Consider the following 17844-nt stretch of genomic DNA (forward strand, 5'->3'; position numbering starts at 1 on the left):
GAAACTCATTTATCATGCGAATTCAGTTCTGATTTGATGTTTTGGGTCGATCTTCCTTCAGGGAACAAAATTTAGTCCTTTGTTGAGTTTCCTGTCGTGGAGGTTGGTCCTCTCTCACATTGGTCACATTTCAGTTCTGTGTGAAGTTTTGGTCATCCTGGTTGTTTTGATGGCAGACCAGATGAGCGCCTACGTCCTTGACGGTCTGGTTTCACTTTTGAACTTGACTGGATTTGAAGACGTTGTTGAGTCTAGACTTCCACCAAGGCCAAATGCTGTATCTTGCAAAAGTGAAACTAAACTTGTCAGTCGGATCCAAAATTATACAAGTTCTTCCTCGGCCCGTGCCGCACCAATCTACCAAGTTTCACTGAAATCGGATTGGTAAGTTTTGCACAATCCTGCTTACAATTGGACAAATGAACAAACTGCACCGAAAGCATAACCTCCTTGGCGGAGGGACTGATTATAACCAGAACTGGTAGCGAAATGAATCGACGCCTAATGAATCAGATTCGAGAATGCCAAGGTATAATTTGCGATAAAATATTTGAACCAAGATGTAGTTTACGCCTGATGTGGGCTATTTCCTGTCTTGTGCGTCAGGTGAGTAAATCATGGAGAGTGTTAGCGGAGGACGAGGTCCTGTGGTACAGGTTGTTCCTTGAAGAGGGGTATCACAAAGGGGCAAGTGTTTCTGACTCCCCCTGCTGGAAAAGCACCCTGAGAGACTGCTTTAACACGGAGAAAACCGTCAAGTACAACTGGAAGGTGAGAAGCTGGAACATTGCCTCAGAGTAAGAAATCTGTTTCACAATGAAGACAATCAAAGCTGTACAGCTTTCACCTTCGTTAAATCCTACGTCCTCCAGAATCGAGTCGGGTCGATCAGCCATCTGCAGTATGAACTCGGGAAAGTGTTGTGTGACGTCAGTTCCTGTGATCGACTCATCATTGCTGGGTGAGTGTCCATTCTCTCGCGCACACACACATAGTTTATTGGTATCTTCTGATCGATTTGATTTGTATACGTAGGGCCCTTTCAGCAGCACACATCACACAGCAGCTCGACAGAAATCCAGATGTTGATTTTGATTTAGATTGAGATCACTAATGAACCAAAGACATGTCAAGTCTCCCTGAGATGGTGTAAGGAAGAAACCTAGACTCAAAAGGGAACTCTTTCAGGTGTCCTCAGATAGGGTGAAGAGGAAAGACAAACCGTACCAAGTGTGTGAATATGAACCAAGATTGTGAATGAGAATCCTGGCACAGTCTTGGGTACAGATGTGAAAGAAAGCCTGAGTGAATTACAAGTCTAAGGGGTTGGACATAATAGTGAACAAAACGGGGCTTAAAACATGGCCTTGTGGGACACCATATAGTACTTGGTGCATTTATTCTTTAAAGAAGTCCTGCAAAGTTCTTTTTTTTTAAGGTGTAAACTAAATGATATGACTGTATGGTGATGACACAGATCAACGTTGGTGTTGATATTGACAAAATTACCATTTTTATTTTAAAAATAAATCTGTATTTTATGGATTGAAAATGGCTCAAAACGCCATCCGCTGGTTAAAATCATCCTGAACCTTGCAAGGCCGATGCTGACGTGGAGTCGATCGGTTGGTACTTGTGTATGTTATGAAATTTTTATCTTAAAAAAAAAAAAGAACGTTAACGCCATCTAATCAGAGCAGGAACAACCCACCTTCCCCAAACCCTGGCCTTGAATGGGATTTTGTTAGCCTGGGCCCGCCCATCCTAAGTGTGACGCAACACGGGGGCCTGTTGCGAACTTAGTCTGGCAAGGCAAGCTATCTCCAGCTCTTCCAAGCTCCCGAAAAATCGGGAGCCAATCAACTTTGAGCATCTCCAACGGCCCTGGGTAGAGGCGTGTTCAAGGCAGTGACGTAGTAGAACTGCGACCGGAAGCCATAGATTGTTTACAGAATCTATGCCGGAAGCGCTTCATTCACTAGAAACATTACGAACATGGAGCAGCGGCAAGCCTTTGACACAGCGGTAGATGCTGTATTGAAAGCATTCAACGGGAAGTTCTCATTGAAAACGGAGCAAAGAGCAGCCCTGGAGGTATTTATCTTCTTCCTGTTACTCAAGCAGTTTCCGTCGTGTCACATACGTCAGAGGAAAGAGTGATGTGATTGGTTTAAGCTTCGTCACAGCCTTTTCTGGCTTCGACCAGTAGCAAACTGAGGCATTTCAGGGAGGCGGGTCAACCACGCGCTTTGGGAAACGGTTGGGCTTAATATCTTTGCCGGACCAATGCTCGCAGAGCTTTGAAGTTGCGTTAGCCAGACTAGGATTTTGTGGGTCCGTGCTCATTTTCTGTTATCTATTGAGCGAGACTCCTAGAGCAACCCTTGCCTCACACATCCACACTCATGATACACTACACACTGAAACCCAGCAGCGTCTAAATCTTATTTGTTTATACTGATCGAAAATATCCGACCAAGCCGCTTAACCACCAGGTGGTTACTAATGATGCAGTAAGTGCATCCGGCATGTTAATGAATGTGGTCTTTTTTTTTTTTGGTCCCATCAGCTTCATATCTGACGGCAAAACCCGTCATATCCATGTTTGAATCAGTTTATCTGTTCATTTAAAAAGTACTTAGATCCCTGCCCTAAAAAAACAAAACACATGTTGTGCTCGCAGTACTCAGCGTTTCTAATATTAGGCATTTCCCCAGGTATACATCAGGTGATGCACGACTATGGGACACTGTCCACTGGGACTCGGGTGCGGTGAATCTGCACCCTGCCTACAGTATGAGATCTGAGACCCCATCGCCACATGTTTGTCTGGTACGAGTCACTGATGCAGTAGCCTGCGCAGCCTATGAGAATGGTGAGAAGTTTGAGAGTTTTTGTTTAGTCGGTTATTTGGTTTATAATCATGTGCCTGTGTAAAATGTATACCTGAATGTTTAGGGCGTGTGGATGTTTGGAGCACTGAATCAGGTGGCGAGCCCGTACATTTTTATCAGCACCTGCAGCGGGTGTGTGCCCTCGATCTGGGCGCTGATGCTCCAGTTGTGACCTCTGCGTCTGGGTCGGTGATCCGAGTGGACACTCCGGATGATCGGGGCTACTGGAGGACCGTGTGTCTCAACCAGTTGGCTAAACCTGTAAGTGAATATGGAGAAAGAAAAATGAAACCAATCCAAATTGTTCTGGGTTTTTTTTTTTCCTCCTTTACCACAGCTCTTTGCCAAATAAATACAACCCTAATTCCAAAAAAGTTGGGATGCTCTGTAAAACATGAAATAAAAACAGAATGTGAAGATTTGCACATCATGGAAACCCTATATTTCATTGAAAGTAGTACAAAGACAACATATCAAATGTTGAAACTGAGAAATCGTATTGTATTTTGAAAAATATCTGCTCATTTTGAATTTTATGTCCGCAACACGTTTCAGAAAAGTTGGGGCGGGGCAACAAAAGACTGAAAAACTTGTGTAATGCTAACCCCCCCCCCCCCCAAATTTGGTTAATTAGCAGCAGGTCAGTAAGATGATTGGGTATAAAAAGAGCATCCCCAGAGAGGCGGAGTCTCTCAGAAGTAAAGATAGGGGGAGGGGTTCACTGTTGTGTGAAAGACAAACAGTGCAACAATTTAAGAATAACGTTCCTCAATGTAAAATTGCAAAGAATTTGGGGATCGCATCATCTATGGTCCATAATGTCATTAAAAGAGTCAGAGAGTCTGGAGAAATCTCTGTATGCAAGAGACAAGGCTGAAAACTGACATTGGATGCCTGTGATCTTCAGGCCCTCAGGAGACACTGCATTAAAAGCAGACACGTGTCTGTAGTGGAAATCACTGTATGGGCTCAGGAACACTTCAGAAAACCATCGTCTGTGAAAATAGTTCATTACTGCATCCACAAATGCAAGTTAAAACCAGATTAAAACAATATCCAGAAACACCTCCAACTTCTCTGAGCCCGAGCTCTTTTACGATGGACTGAGGCGAAGTGGAAAACTGTCCCGAAGTCTGAAGAATCAAAAGTAGAAATTCTTTTTAGAAATCATGGACACCACGTCCTCCAGGCTAAAGAGGAGAGGGACCATCCGGCTTATCAGTGCACAGTTCAAAAACCAGCATCTGTGATGGTATGAGAGTGCATTAGTGCACATGATATGGGTAGCTTGTACATCTGGGAAGGCATCAAATCAAATCAAGTTTATTTGTACAGCGCTTTTAACAATAAAACATTGTCGCAAAGCAGCTTTACAGAATTTGAACGACTTAAAACATGAGCTAATTTTATCCCTAATCTATCCCCAATGAGCAAGCTTGTGGCGACGGTGGCAAGGGAAAACTCCCTCAGACGACATGAGGAAGAAACCTCGAGAGGAACCAGACTCAAAAGGGAACCCATCCTCATTTGGGCAACAACAGACAGCCTGACTATAACAACAGTTTTAACAGGTATAACCCTCAACTGTCCTCATGGGGCCGTCCCCCACAGGAGCGGTGCGATAAAACTCCGACCAGACACAGGGCACCAGGATGGACCAAGCAGGTCCGAGGGACAGAAGAGGCCAGCATCAACATGCAACTCAGAGGGACAGATGGGGGGGGGAAGAGAGAGAGAAAGAAAACACGTTGTTAGGTATGCCCTAAAAATGACAAGTATTAAATCTGTGTGGTAGGCTCGCAGAGACGAGAGTCTTTACATCAGGCATAACACACAATGGCATGTTAATATGGTAAAAAATATATCATGACCTGCTCTGGCTGGATGCTTGATTGGGTGATGGGAGCACACTCCTCAGCAATGATGAGATGCAGATGGGACCCTTAGGCCTGGCCAAGACAATTCAGTTACATTTCACCGGGTCTGGGACATGCGACAGAATGTCTGACGGCCGATTCCCTGCAGGCTACGATAGCCAGTCGAGGTCCCCACCGTCTCCACCAAAAGATTTCCTGTTGACTCCATGTAACTCAGAGGGACAGATTTGGGGTGGGGGGGAGAGAAAGGAAACACAGGTTGTTAGGTATGCCCAATGTCACCTGAATAAGTAGGAACAGTATACATATTACACCGAGTACAAGCAGGGACTCCGGCAACTAACTATGACAGCATAACTAAAAGGAGAGAGCCAGAAGGTAACACAGGCATGAGGGAGCCCCGGGACATAAAGCAGCCAGCCACTCCACCGTCAACAAACTCGAGTGTCATTCAGCATCATTAATGCTGAATGATATAAACACGTTTCAGAGCAATATGCTGCCATCCAGACAAAATCTTTTTCAGGGAAGGCCTTCCTTCTTTCAGCAAGACAACGCCAAACCGCTTTCTGCACATATTACAACTGCATGGCTCCATAGTAAAAGAGTCGGGGTGCTAAACTGGCCTGCCTGCAGTCCAGACCTGTCTCCCATTTAAAACATTTGGTGCATTATGAAGCGCAAAATACTGCAAAGAGACCCTGAACTGTTGAGGAACTGAAATTGTATATCAGGCAAGAATGGGACAACATTTCTCTTTTAAAACTACAGCAATTGGTCTCCTCAGTTCCCAAACATTTACAGAGTGTTGTTAAAAGGAGAGGTGATGCAACACAGTGGTAAAAACATGCCCCTGTCCCAACTTTTCTGAAATGTGTCACTGATATAACATTCAAAATGAGCATATATTTTGCAAAACAACAATAACGTTTGTCAGTTTCAACATTTGATTTGTTGTCTTTGTACTACAGTGGTGCTTGAAAGTTTGTGAACCCTTTAGAATTTTCTATATTTCTGCATAAATATGACCTAAAACATTATCAGATTTTCACACAAGTCCTAAAAGTAGATAAAGAGAACCCAGTTAAACAAATGAGACAAAAATATTATACTTGGTCATTTATTTATTGAGGAAAATGATCCAATATTACATATCTGTGAGTGGCAAAAGTATGTGAGCCTCTAGGATTAGCAGTTGATTTGAAGGTGAAATTAGAGTCGGGTGTTTTCAATCAATGGGATGTCAATCAGGTGTGAGTGGGCACCCTGTTTTATTTAAAGAACAGGGATCTATCAAAGTCTGATCTTCACAACACATGTTTGTGGAAGTGTATCATGGCACGAACAAAGGAGATTTCTGAGGACCTCAGAAAAAAGCGTTGTTGATGCTCATCGGGCTGGAAAAGGTTACAAAACCATCTCTAAAGAGTTTGGACTCCGCCAATCCACAGTCAGACAGATTGTGTACAAATGGAGAAAATTCAAGACCATTGTTACCCTCCCCAGGAGTGGTCGACCAACAAAGATCACTCAAAGAGCAAGGCATGTAATAGTCGGCAAGGTCACAAAGGACCCCAGTGTAACTTCTAAGCAACTGAAGGCCTCTCTCACATTGGCTAATGCTAATGTTCATGAGTCCACCATCAAGAGAACACTGAACAACAATGGTGTGCATGGCAGGGTTGCAAGGAGAAAGCCACTGCTCTCCAAAAAGAACATTGCTGCTCGTCTGCAGTTTGCTAAAGATCACGTGGACAAGCCAGAAGGCTATTGGAAAAATGTTTTATGGACGGATGAGACCCAAATAGAACTTTTTGGTTTAAATGAGAAATGTTATGTTTGGAGAAAGGAAAACACTGCATTCCAGCATAAGAACCTTATCCCATCTGTGAAACATGGTGGTGGTAGTATCATGGTTTGGGCCTGTTTTGCTGCATCTGGGCCAGGAGGGCTTGCCATCATTGATGGAACAATGAATTCTGAATTATACAAGCGAATTCTAAAGGAAAATGTCAGGACATCTGTCCATGAACTGAATCTCAAGAGAAGGTGGGTCATGCAGCAAGACAATGACCCTAAGCACACAAGTCGTTCTACCAAAGAATGGTTAAAGAAGAATAAAGTGAATGTTTTGGAATGGCCAAGTCAAAGTCCTGACCTTAATCCAATGGAAATGTTGTGGAAGGACCTGAAGCGAGCAGTTCATGTGAGGAAACCCACCAACATCCCAGAGTTGAAGCTGTTCTGTATGGAGGAACGGGCTAAAATTCCTCCAAGCCGGTGTGCAGGACTGATCAACAGTTACCGCAAACGTTTAGTTGCAGTTATTGCTGCACAAGGGGGTCACACCAGATACTGAAAGCAAAGGTTCACGTACTTTTGCCACTCACAGATATGTAATATTGGATCATTTTCCTCAATAAATAAATGACCAAGTATAATATTTTTGTCTCATTTGTTTAACTGGGTTCTCTTTATCTACTTTCAGGATGTGTGTGAAAATCTGATGATGTTTTCGGTCATATTTATGCAGAAATATAGAAAATTCTAGTGTTCACATGCTTTCAAGCACCACTGTATTTTCAATGAAATGTAGGGTTTCCATGATTTGCAAATTATCGCATTGTGTTTATATTTACAGTTTACACAGCATCCCAACTTTTTGTAATTGGGGTTGTAGAATATAGGGCGAAATATATCCCTCGTTTCTGGTTGATGGGGTGTTTGATAGTGCTTCGAGTCTGTTTTTATGTTTTACGTCAGTCTTACAGTACATTCACTACCAACAACCGTATTGGGGGGGGGGACAAGCTTGTAGGGGATCACCAAAGTATTCATTTATCTGGATGTTCAGGTGGACGGAGTGTTGGTGGTCCCAGGAAAGCGGGAGAGCCCACTGGTTTCAGCCTGGGCTGATGAGAGTGTGTATCTGCTGGATCCGAGTGAGACAGACGAACACCATGAGGAGAAGGAAGGAGTCCGAGTGCTTCACTCTGTGTATGGCCAACCCGTTACCTGCCTGGATGTGAGCGCATGCCGAGCTGCCGTGGGAGTGAAGAGCTGCGGCTGGGGCATGAACGATGGAGGGAATAAGGTTGGTGGAATCATAGACTCCTCTTATGTGACTTGTATGTGTCAGGGATGTGATTTTTCCGCGAGTTCGCGGAATTCCGCTTTTTTCACCTCAAAACTTGAAGAAAATTTTTTTTCCGATTTTTCCCTCAAATCCACATTCGTATCCTATTCGTTCCGACTTTGTTTGAAAGATGGCAGCCTCGGATTTGCATCTTTACGCCTCGATCACGGAGGCTGCCATCTTTCAACTCTTTGTTTGAAGCGAACTTACGTACAGCTATCTAACAAGCGCGTTCATTGGTTGTTACAGAGCGATGAGCCAATCACGTACCTCGTTTCATCTCAATGACGTAAATGACGTAATTACATCATTGAGATGAAACGAGGTACGTGATTGGCTCATCGCTCTGTAACAACCAATGAACGCGCTTGTTAGATAGCTGTACGTAAGTTCGCTTCAAACAAAGAGTTGAAAGATGGCAGCCTCCGTGATTGAGCGTAAAGATGCAAATCGAGTTAAAGAAATCGACAGAATAGTGAAAAAAAAGTTCCGCTGGGAATGGTTGGAGAAAAACCGCGGCTCGCCTCGGGGCGAATTACGTCACAAGGCGCGGGGCTAGCGGGCCCTGCTCGCGCTGGTTCTTTGGGGGGGTGAGAGAGTGTGTGTGAGCGAGAGTGAGTGTGTGTGTGTGTGTGTGTGTGTGTGAGAGTGAGCGAGAGTGTGTGTGTCAGAGTTGCATGTTGACCATTAAATTGGCTTGAATTTGTTAATCATGACAAGTTTTTTCTTGTGTGTTTGCTTGCCATTTTAGTACAATTTTTAAGTCAGAAAACCCCAGAACCCAGGAGCTTCGGGGGGCTTCCCCCCTTGTCCCCCCACCAGGCCGCTGCCCTGGACCAGCTGGGGGCCTACGGCCCCCAGACCCCCGGCTAAAATTTTCAGATAAATCACATCCCTGTATGTGTAATGCTTACAAACGATTTCCTCAGAGATTAACACTGAAAAGCCACAAGCATCCAAACCTGCATAATGGACCCATGTCACGTCATAATCGTGTTCACTTAATGAAGAGCTGATTGTGAATCAGCCAGTGAGCTCTTTATTTTGAGAGAAATCCGGCATGCGTTCTTAATTTGCGCAAGCAGTGTTAGCGCAAATTGTTACTCTTACTCAATATCTTCCTCCTTCTTCTTATCATTATTGTCCTAACTTTTTTTAGTACACTATTTCTCCATCAGTTTTCAACAGTGTTGGGAGTAACACGTTACAAAAGTAATGAATTACTGTAATGCATTGCTTTTTGCAGTAACGCGGTAATGTAAGGCATTACAGAAAAAAATTTGGTAATATTTCAGGGTTTTTTCTAGAAAAATTTAGTATGAGGGCGCTCACCATGGCGAGGGAGCGGGGGGGGGGAGATGGTGCCGGTTGTCCCCCCCCCCACCGTGCAAAGCCTTTGAAAAATGCTCCAATGGGACATTCTGAGGCTATCCGAGAGGGAAATTGTAACAGATTGTCTGTCAACATTGAAAAAGAAAGAAGTAAGGCCAAAAAAAAAAAAAAAGTGTGTTTCCGGTAACATGAAATACTAAAATAAGGTCGGTAGGTAGGAAAGTTTTTTTTTTTTTTTTTTTTTTTCGAAAAAATTAACACAAGTAAACATCTTACAAAATAGTATTTTGGCACAGAATCCTTTATACCACACATCATAAAATAAGTGTTTTAAATCTTTAAACAAATAAAAAAAATATCGCGAGAGTTCGAGTTATGATCTACGGAAGCGATATTTCATGATATTTTCATGTAATAACGTGAAAACACCTTATCAAGAAATAACGTGAAAATAACGTCCTAGGCTACTTCCATTAAAAGCAGACGGCCTAGCCTACTGTAGAACTTGGGTCGAGCAAAAACATGGCTGAATCCTGAATGACTCCTATTTGTATAAATAGGGGACTACATAGGTGGCAAAATGTAGTGTTTTTCCCTGCCGTGGAAGTGCACTTGTATACTGAAAAGGAAGCAATTTGCATTACAGCCTTGAATGAGGATTCAAAATGGCGGCTCGGCTCAGTTTATGCAGGAGGGCTGATAAATGGCGAAACATTTTACTTTTTATCGTTTCTTTCACAACTTGAATGCGTTGAAACAAATTATGACAAACTAACGCCACTTACACTAAAATATCGAGGGAAATTTGTAATAAAAACTTTACGGTCGGCAATTTCGACGCGGAAATTCTCGATCGGTCGGGTTACCGGAAACACTTTTTTTTTTTTTTTTTTTTTTTTTTTATTTGGCCTAATCTTCTTCTGCCCCGGACAGTCTTTGGCTTTCTTCCGCTTCGTGCCGCGGGATGACATCTTTAAATGCCCAAGTGTCAACAAAAACAACTCGTGAACTACTTCTGTCAAAAGCTCCCGTGCCGGTGGGTGAAAGGTCATTCAGTCTCGAGAAATCTCGCTCTACAAGTCAGCTGACCTTGTATGTAACCAGGGCGCAGCGCCCCTGTTCCCCCGTTTAGACGAAAGCCTGTATTTTACTCGGTACAAATGTCAGTAGCGCGCGTTATAATGCATTTTTAACCTGGAATGAAGTGGTGGTTTTTTTTCCTTCATACAAATTCGCCAAAATCACGCGAGATCAGCAGAGGTGAAACGTCCGCGCAAAATGTTTCACTTCCTTTTCCTTTAGGCTAGTCAGACAGGAGAGAGAGAGATGAGTGAACCTGCAGCTGATCTAACGGCGGATAGCACATTCTCCAGATGGGCATACACCCGTTACTTTAAGACTACGTTCAGACTGCACCCTGAAACGACCCATATCCGATTTTTTTGCCCATATGCGACCTGTATCCGATTTGTTATTGACAATCTGAACGACGCAGATCCGATTTTTTTCACATGCGACCCAGGCCGCTTGGATATGTGGTCCTAATTCCGATGCATATCCGATATTTTCACATGCGACTGCAGTCTGACCGGACAGGTCGCATTCATGCGACCTACACGTCATCAACAAGAGACAAACGTCACTATTCTGCGTTGGCTAATCCCGCCTCTTTGGTGGAAAACAACAACATTTGTACAGTTTTCAGAATTTAAATAGACTTTTATAGAATTGATCAAGCTAATGGTGGATTTGGTAGGGACCTGGATGTTTATCTGTTAGCCTGATTAAATAAAACAGTTTCTATAACTGATTTATAACTTAAACCATCCTGTACCACATCGCCAGGTCTCGCCTCATCTCTATAGCAAACTGCACTGGTGTTTCTGCACCTTGAGCCAGCGCTGAGAGAAGTTGCAGAATTCAGCTGGCTATAAACAATCTAAATAAATATTTATAAAAATGTAGAAAAAGTTTATTAATATGACGAAATAAATATGTGCAAATTATTAAGCCTGAATTAAGAGTTTGGTAATACAGCGGCCGTATCCCAAATGACTGCCTGCTGAAGCTCGAGTGCACTATATAGAGTTTAAAAATCCATTACTTCCTAGTAACATGTAGTGCACTTGTATAGAAATTAGAGAGACATTTAGGAGTCAACCCTCGTTACCAGGCTACACGTTTTCATTTCAGTTCAGAAACAAAAACGCACACGAGACCTCACACTTTAACACTAACCAGATAATTAAACAAACAAACAAACAAACAAACAAAGAAAATCATTAAACTTGAAGAGTGCGCTTTTTTTTTTGTTTACGTATTACGTAGATGTGCTTATTACGTGTCAATTTGCGCATGCGGGACACTTTTGGGTCGTTTTCCGTTCATATTGGAGATCGCATACAAGTCTCATATAATTGGTAATGTGAACGGCCTAACAAAAAAATCGGATTTCACAACAAATCGGTTATGGGTCGTTTCAGGTTGCAGTCTGAACGTAGTGCAAGTTTGTGAAAAATAAGGATGTGAAGAACATCGTAGTCAAATGCACTTTGTGTGCTAAACCTAAAGAACTGTCCACTTCCCGAAATGGCACCAGTAGTTTAAAGGCATCATGCAGTGGCGATAAAAGTCGTATTATTCTGCACCAGAATGCTTTCGAGATTCGAAATAAATTGACCGTCGATTTTTCAAAAGCTTCCCGCGGTTGTAATCGGTCCTTATTTGGTCATGCCCATCACTTGAAATTTCCCGCGTTCGCAGCGCCCCCTCTCGGTCAATGGAACAGCTGCGTGACGTCATACCAGTAACCACTCGGTGCAGTTGCAATGGCGGACACACCAGAAAATAGGAGCGATGCTGAGGAAATTAGCTTTGATTTTACCGATACAGAAGAAGAAAATGGCCCACAAGTAGAGATTTTGACAGCTGAATGGTATCCAGCCTTACAGATTTGAACCTGAGCGCTCATCTTCAGAAGAAAATGAGGACAGTTCTGACGACGACAGAAACGAAGACGAGAATGAAGAAGACCGGCGACTTGAAGACTCGTTTTGGTTGGTTTCTCTGACTAAATCACTACTTGTGTGTATTTTTAAAGACCATTTTCACTTGAATTAGAATGCTGTGTGATTAATCTATGATTGTGTGTAATACTGATAGCTGTAGGGGGTGAAAGTGTAGCTAGAAACATAGAATTCTAGCAACTTGACAGCTTGCGATCTCGCGAAATGCAGTGGGCCTTCTGATACAGTAGACCCCTTGATATTCCAGTTTTCATCATTTTCCTTTGATTGCGGTTGATTTTAACTTGATATTCAGTATGTTATAGGCTGGGAGTATTGAGCTTTGTATTGTATTGTTTAGTAAACGTACAATCGTCAGTAATAAGTGATAATTATTAGTTAAAGGCAGCTCTGTGGCATAAATCTTTCAATTAATCTTCTGTCATCCATTTGCTAAAATTATGTGCCACATATGTTATCAAGACAACACTTCATGTGACAAAGAAAGATATGACAAATACATAAATGTATGAAAATCATTTTGTACAATTAATGATTGATACATAGAAACACTTAAAATATGTGTTTTTTAAAAAATATATTTTTTTTCTATCAATACCTAGCCATGACCTTGAAATCAGATCCATTGATAACAACAGTCACAAATAGTGTTCAGTGTTCATTGATACAGCCAAACACAATACACCGATTAGGCATTTTGTATCACAGAATATTAATACATCATTTCATAGTGTTTTGAGTGTTCAAAACTATCCACAAAATCCGCAATATAAACAACTCTGGTAAACGCACGCTATAGAGAAAACATGGCGACAGGCCAGCATCACCCAAGGGAGGTTACTGGTATGACGTCACACATAAGTTGACCTAGTTAACGGCTGGCTGCCTAAATTTGGCTGTGCGCGTCAACTTTAAAAGCTTGTAGCGGGCGCATCGTGACACTGAGATCGCGGGAAACCGAGGGGCTTGAATAACCCACCAAACCCGACATTTTGACACGATATAGCCTGATTGCTGAAATTACCGCACGACGCCTTTAACTAAACATTTACAGAGGTGCCATAGTAACATGAAGTTAGCAAGGAAGCAAGCGGAGGATGAGAGTGGCGATAAAATCACAAAACAGCCAAAATTAACGTTCTGCCGCTCTGAGATGCTCCTTCAGCCTCAGGAGGTTAGGAGACTTGTGGCGGAGTATGGTGTTGAAGATATGCTGACAGTTTGTTTACATTTTTGTCCTGTATAACTGAGTGTTTTTTTTTTTTTTTTTTTTTTTTCTGGTCGGAAGTCAGACTAAAGTGATTGAGCTGACTTTCCTTCGAGGGCTAATATGCCTAAGCACTTCAATATCATTAAAAGCACTTTGATTTTGTTATTTCTAATTCTGTTTTTCGAAATGGGACTGGGTAGCCTCATATAGCTAATAGTCATTGTCTAGCCGTGATTTAAAAGGCTTGTGGGTTTTTTTCAGGCCAGTTTTATTGTAGGCTACGATTTGCCATAATATGTTCATTTTTGTTAAATTTCTGAAATGGAGTCATATCCGTTAGGGCTAATCTTTCTTTTTTTTTTATATATATATGAAGCATAAACTATGCTTAATGCTGTAAACTTGAAAACAATAAAGGCATAGAAATGCTAATTTTGTATCCTGTCATATCTTTAGACATTACAATACAATACAGTTCAATTAATGTTAATATGAATAGTCCTAAAGTTACAGTATTTCTATCACAATTTGCCAGACTTTCACCTTTTGTCTGTTCTTGCGATGATTGTTCCTTGTATTGTGCCATGAGCCGTCACTGTGGCTATTATATTCTAGTGTTTTTAACCATAAGCCCAGCTCAGTCAGATACCACATCACCTTCCACTGGATGTGTGATGAGCTAATTGAGTGTCTTGAGCTACATTTAGATTGCCAAATCCATACTTCCAGTTATTTTGCTGAGAGTAACTTAAAAGTAATGCAATAGTAGTGTAATGCCTTACATTTTAAATACAGTAATATTGTAATGTAACTCATTACTTTAAAATGACAGTAACAAGTAATAAATAATGCAAAACAGTTTTGAAGTAACTTGCCCGACACTGGTTTTCAACCACTCATCACCAAATTTCACATGAAGAATACCTCTGGGCTTTTGCTATGACTTTTGGTACTGATCTGGATCACTGAACCAGAATGATCCATGAAAAACAGGATTTTTTTTCTTAATCACTTGTAACTGTCAATTTTCATGATTTTTTTTTTTTCAATCAGTTTTTATCCCGGGGCGGTGTAGTGGTTAGCGCTGTCGCCTCACAGCAAGAAGGTCCGGGTTCGGGCCCCGTGGCCGGCGAGGGCCTTTCTGTGCGGAGTTTGCATGTTCTCCCCATGTCCGCGTGGGTTTCCTCCGGGTGCTCCGGTTTCCCCCACAGTCCAAAGACATGCAGGTTAGGTTAACTGGTGACTCTAAATTGAGCGTAGGTGTGAATGTGAGTGTGAATGGTTGTCTGTGTCTATGTGTTGGCCCTGTGATGACCTGGCGACTTGTCCAGGCTGTACCCCGCCTTTCGCCCGTAGTCAGCTGGGATAGGCTCCAGCTTGCCTGCAACCCTGTAGAACAGGATAAAGCGGCTACAGATAATGAGATGAGATGAGTTTTTATCCCCCACTGTTGAAAGGCCCGAAGGGGGATTATGTCGTGGTGATTTCCGTCTGTCCCAGGAAGGGTGCTCACCTTCTGAAATCAACTCCTCTCACAGTTTTTGGAGGAATTTCATGAAACTTGGCAGGATTCTTTGTTGTATGTCGGTAATATGCCTATTGTAATTTCGTTAAATTAGGTCACGTTTTACCAGCGTTACAGCCCTTGATTAGCAAAATTTTACAATTTGACAATTTCATGAGTGTGTGTTTTCCTTCTGAAATCAACTCAATGTGAAAGTTGCAGCTGTGCTTTTACAGCAACTGGTGTGAAACCTGAACTTTGCAGTAAGTAATTAGTGCAGTCTCTGGTGTCTACCAGAGGGTGCTGCACCGAGGTGCAAGGCCCTTTTGTTTTTGTTTTTCTAAGGTGGTGGCTGCTGCTGCTTCTTCTTCTTCTTCTTCTTCTTCTTTCTTCAAGACTTGGCCATTTTTGAGGTGGTTCCCATGGGCGAAGACTCATGAAATTTGGTACGCACATCAGTCCTGGCCACTGCTACTCAAGAATAGAGGCTTGGCCCCAGGTGTGTCCAGGAGACTCCATAGTGCCCCCACATGTCATTGAGACTTTTGCCCAGTATATAGTTTAACCTGTCTATGTCAAATTTGGTAGGTGTGTGCGGTGCCCCAACCAGGGATGCCATGGTTACGGCCCACGGGCTGGAAGTGGCCCGATTGGACATCACATCCGGCCCGTGGTTGATATGGGAGAGCCATTTTTTAATTAAAAAATGTAATAAAATAAACTTTCATCTAATGGTTTTTCCTTTAAAAAATTCAATCTGACGTTTTATTTTTATTCAATTTTCGTGGAATTATTTCAGTTTGTCTTTTGCTGCTGCCCGCCTCAGCTGCTGCAGCGCATGCGCTGACCAGGATGTTAGCCTACAGTGTTGCGCACCGTTGAAGGATAAGTACACATCTGTTGCAATCGAATCATTCTACAAATACTTGCCGCCAGAGTACCCAGTTATGACGGCATTTGCAGGCAAAATATTGTGTGTTTGGGACAACATATTTATGTGAGCAGGCCTTTTCTGTGATGAATATTAATAAATCGAAACTGCGTAATCGCCTGACACACGAACATCTCAATGACGTTATGAAAATAGCCACGGCCCAGAACCTGTCCCCCAATGTCGACAAGCTAAAGTTAAAAGGTGTCTAGCTTCGACAAGTAAAATGTAGCTGAAGTAGGTTTGTCTTCCCATTCATCATATTCCTGTGCGATATGGTTGGGAGGGAATAAAATGGGTTGGATTTTACTGATGTATGCTGTACAGTAGGCTAAAGCCGTAGGCATGGGTTTGTGAAAATGTGGGTTGGAGTTGTATGACTGGCAAAGGAAACGTGCCATCTGTTGCTGAGCCAATGCAATGTGAGGTCATATCTGGCTTTTTTCAAGAACCTTACGTTTTTCTACTGAATATTAAGTCACTTTGCTTATTTTTTGGATTGCTTTGTTCTGGCACTTATTTCTGTGACTTTTTTAGGAGCGTTTGGCCTTGACTTTTTTAATTGGCCTAATTTTGGCCTAACAATGCTTTTATGTGTAAGCCTTCAATAAATATGATCAAAATAATTTACAGTTTACTCTTGTGTTATTTGTAGAAAATGTGTTGGCATTGGCACCTAGTCTATTTTGTTGCATTTCTCAATGTGGACTACTTGCATGGATATGTCTCGGTCACATTTTCAAAGGGTAAATATCTGCTGTGTAATTGTATGTCTCATTGTGGGGCTATTGTGGTGCCAATACAATTCCTTTTCGATGTGTTGTTGGCATCATTTTAAAAACAGTATATCCATGTGTTGAGTTACCTAAGGTGTAATTCGGCCCCCGAGGTCCCACTTAAAAAAAAAAATTTGGCCCCCTAACCAATTTCACCCTGGCATCCCTGCCAAGACGAACAAAATTATAATATACATTGTATTAGCCATACTCAACAGGAAGTCAGTTATTTTTGCTTTTGTGCATTTTGACACGTTCCATTTTGACGTCGTCTTCCTAAGCAGTTTGTTGGGTTCATGCCAGGTTTGGTATACCAGAGGTGCTCGGGCCCTTCGTCACCGCTTGCGGCTGGCTATACTGTATTTCTCTAAAATGAATCTTTTAAGAATCCTATATATTTTACCCAGTGAAATGAAACCTAAGGACATTCCTCATCCAAATTCTGAAAGTTTCAGGGTTTTATTTTATCTGCTTGTTTACGTTAATGTCTCTATTTGTGGTCTTTGTGCTATGAAACCTTGCTCCATGACAGTTCTTGATATGATGTGTGTATACAGTCCCAGACCACATGTGTTATGAACAGGTCTAGCACATTTGGGGTCCTTCCAGAAATAAGTCCTCTCCTTTAGGACCTCTTACCTAATTAACACAAACCCTGGGTCCCAAAGTTTCACCTGTGAGACTTGTGTTTGTTTTTAGTCTTGACGGTACAGAGAGAGACAAAGCTTTATTTGTCTCGTCTGTGACTGAGACACATTAGAGACCGATATGTTACAATACCACGAAAACCTGTGGGACTTGTTAGAGTTTAAGCAATGTTGGTCACCATAGTCATCATACCAAAAGACTGACTAACAATACTTTAGTCCAATGTGTATACCTTTTTAAAAAATAAACTATTTGTCGCTAGAGATCACCATGAAGTCCAAGCTGTTTAAAAAAAAAAATACCTGCTCGGTCTTTAGAGATTCTCACCTGAGCTCAGGTCCAGCTCTCTGAGGAACGAACGGGAACGGTCGATGGAGTAAAAGTGTAAAGCAGGGTGACTGTTGATAGTAATTAGATGAGGACATGATGGATGTGTGCAGATGGTGTTCCTCTGTATTAGACAATAGCTTGGCTCAGCTTCCCCGCTGACATCACCACCATTTAAACACT

At 42.2% G+C, this 17844-nt stretch overlaps 1 protein-coding gene across 3 annotated transcripts in view; it reads left to right on the forward strand.

The window, feature by feature from the left end:
* The window catches only part of fbxw8 (F-box and WD repeat domain containing 8), a 76925-nt gene that overhangs the window by 18405 nt on the left and 40676 nt on the right, over positions 1 to 17844 (forward strand). For all 3 annotated transcript variants that reach the window (XM_060907448.1, XM_060907450.1, XM_060907449.1), the window contains 5 exons: positions 607 to 771; positions 873 to 961; positions 2718 to 2875; positions 2959 to 3155; positions 7626 to 7865. In XM_060907448.1, coding sequence (XP_060763431.1) covers positions 607 to 771; positions 873 to 961; positions 2718 to 2875; positions 2959 to 3155; positions 7626 to 7865 — 849 coding nt within the window. The remainder of the gene's footprint in view (positions 1 to 606; positions 772 to 872; positions 962 to 2717; positions 2876 to 2958; positions 3156 to 7625; positions 7866 to 17844) is intronic.

The sequence above is a fragment of the Neoarius graeffei genome, chromosome 24, assembly GCF_027579695.1.
Source record: "Neoarius graeffei isolate fNeoGra1 chromosome 24, fNeoGra1.pri, whole genome shotgun sequence".
Lineage (NCBI taxonomy): Eukaryota > Metazoa > Chordata > Actinopteri > Siluriformes > Ariidae > Neoarius > Neoarius graeffei.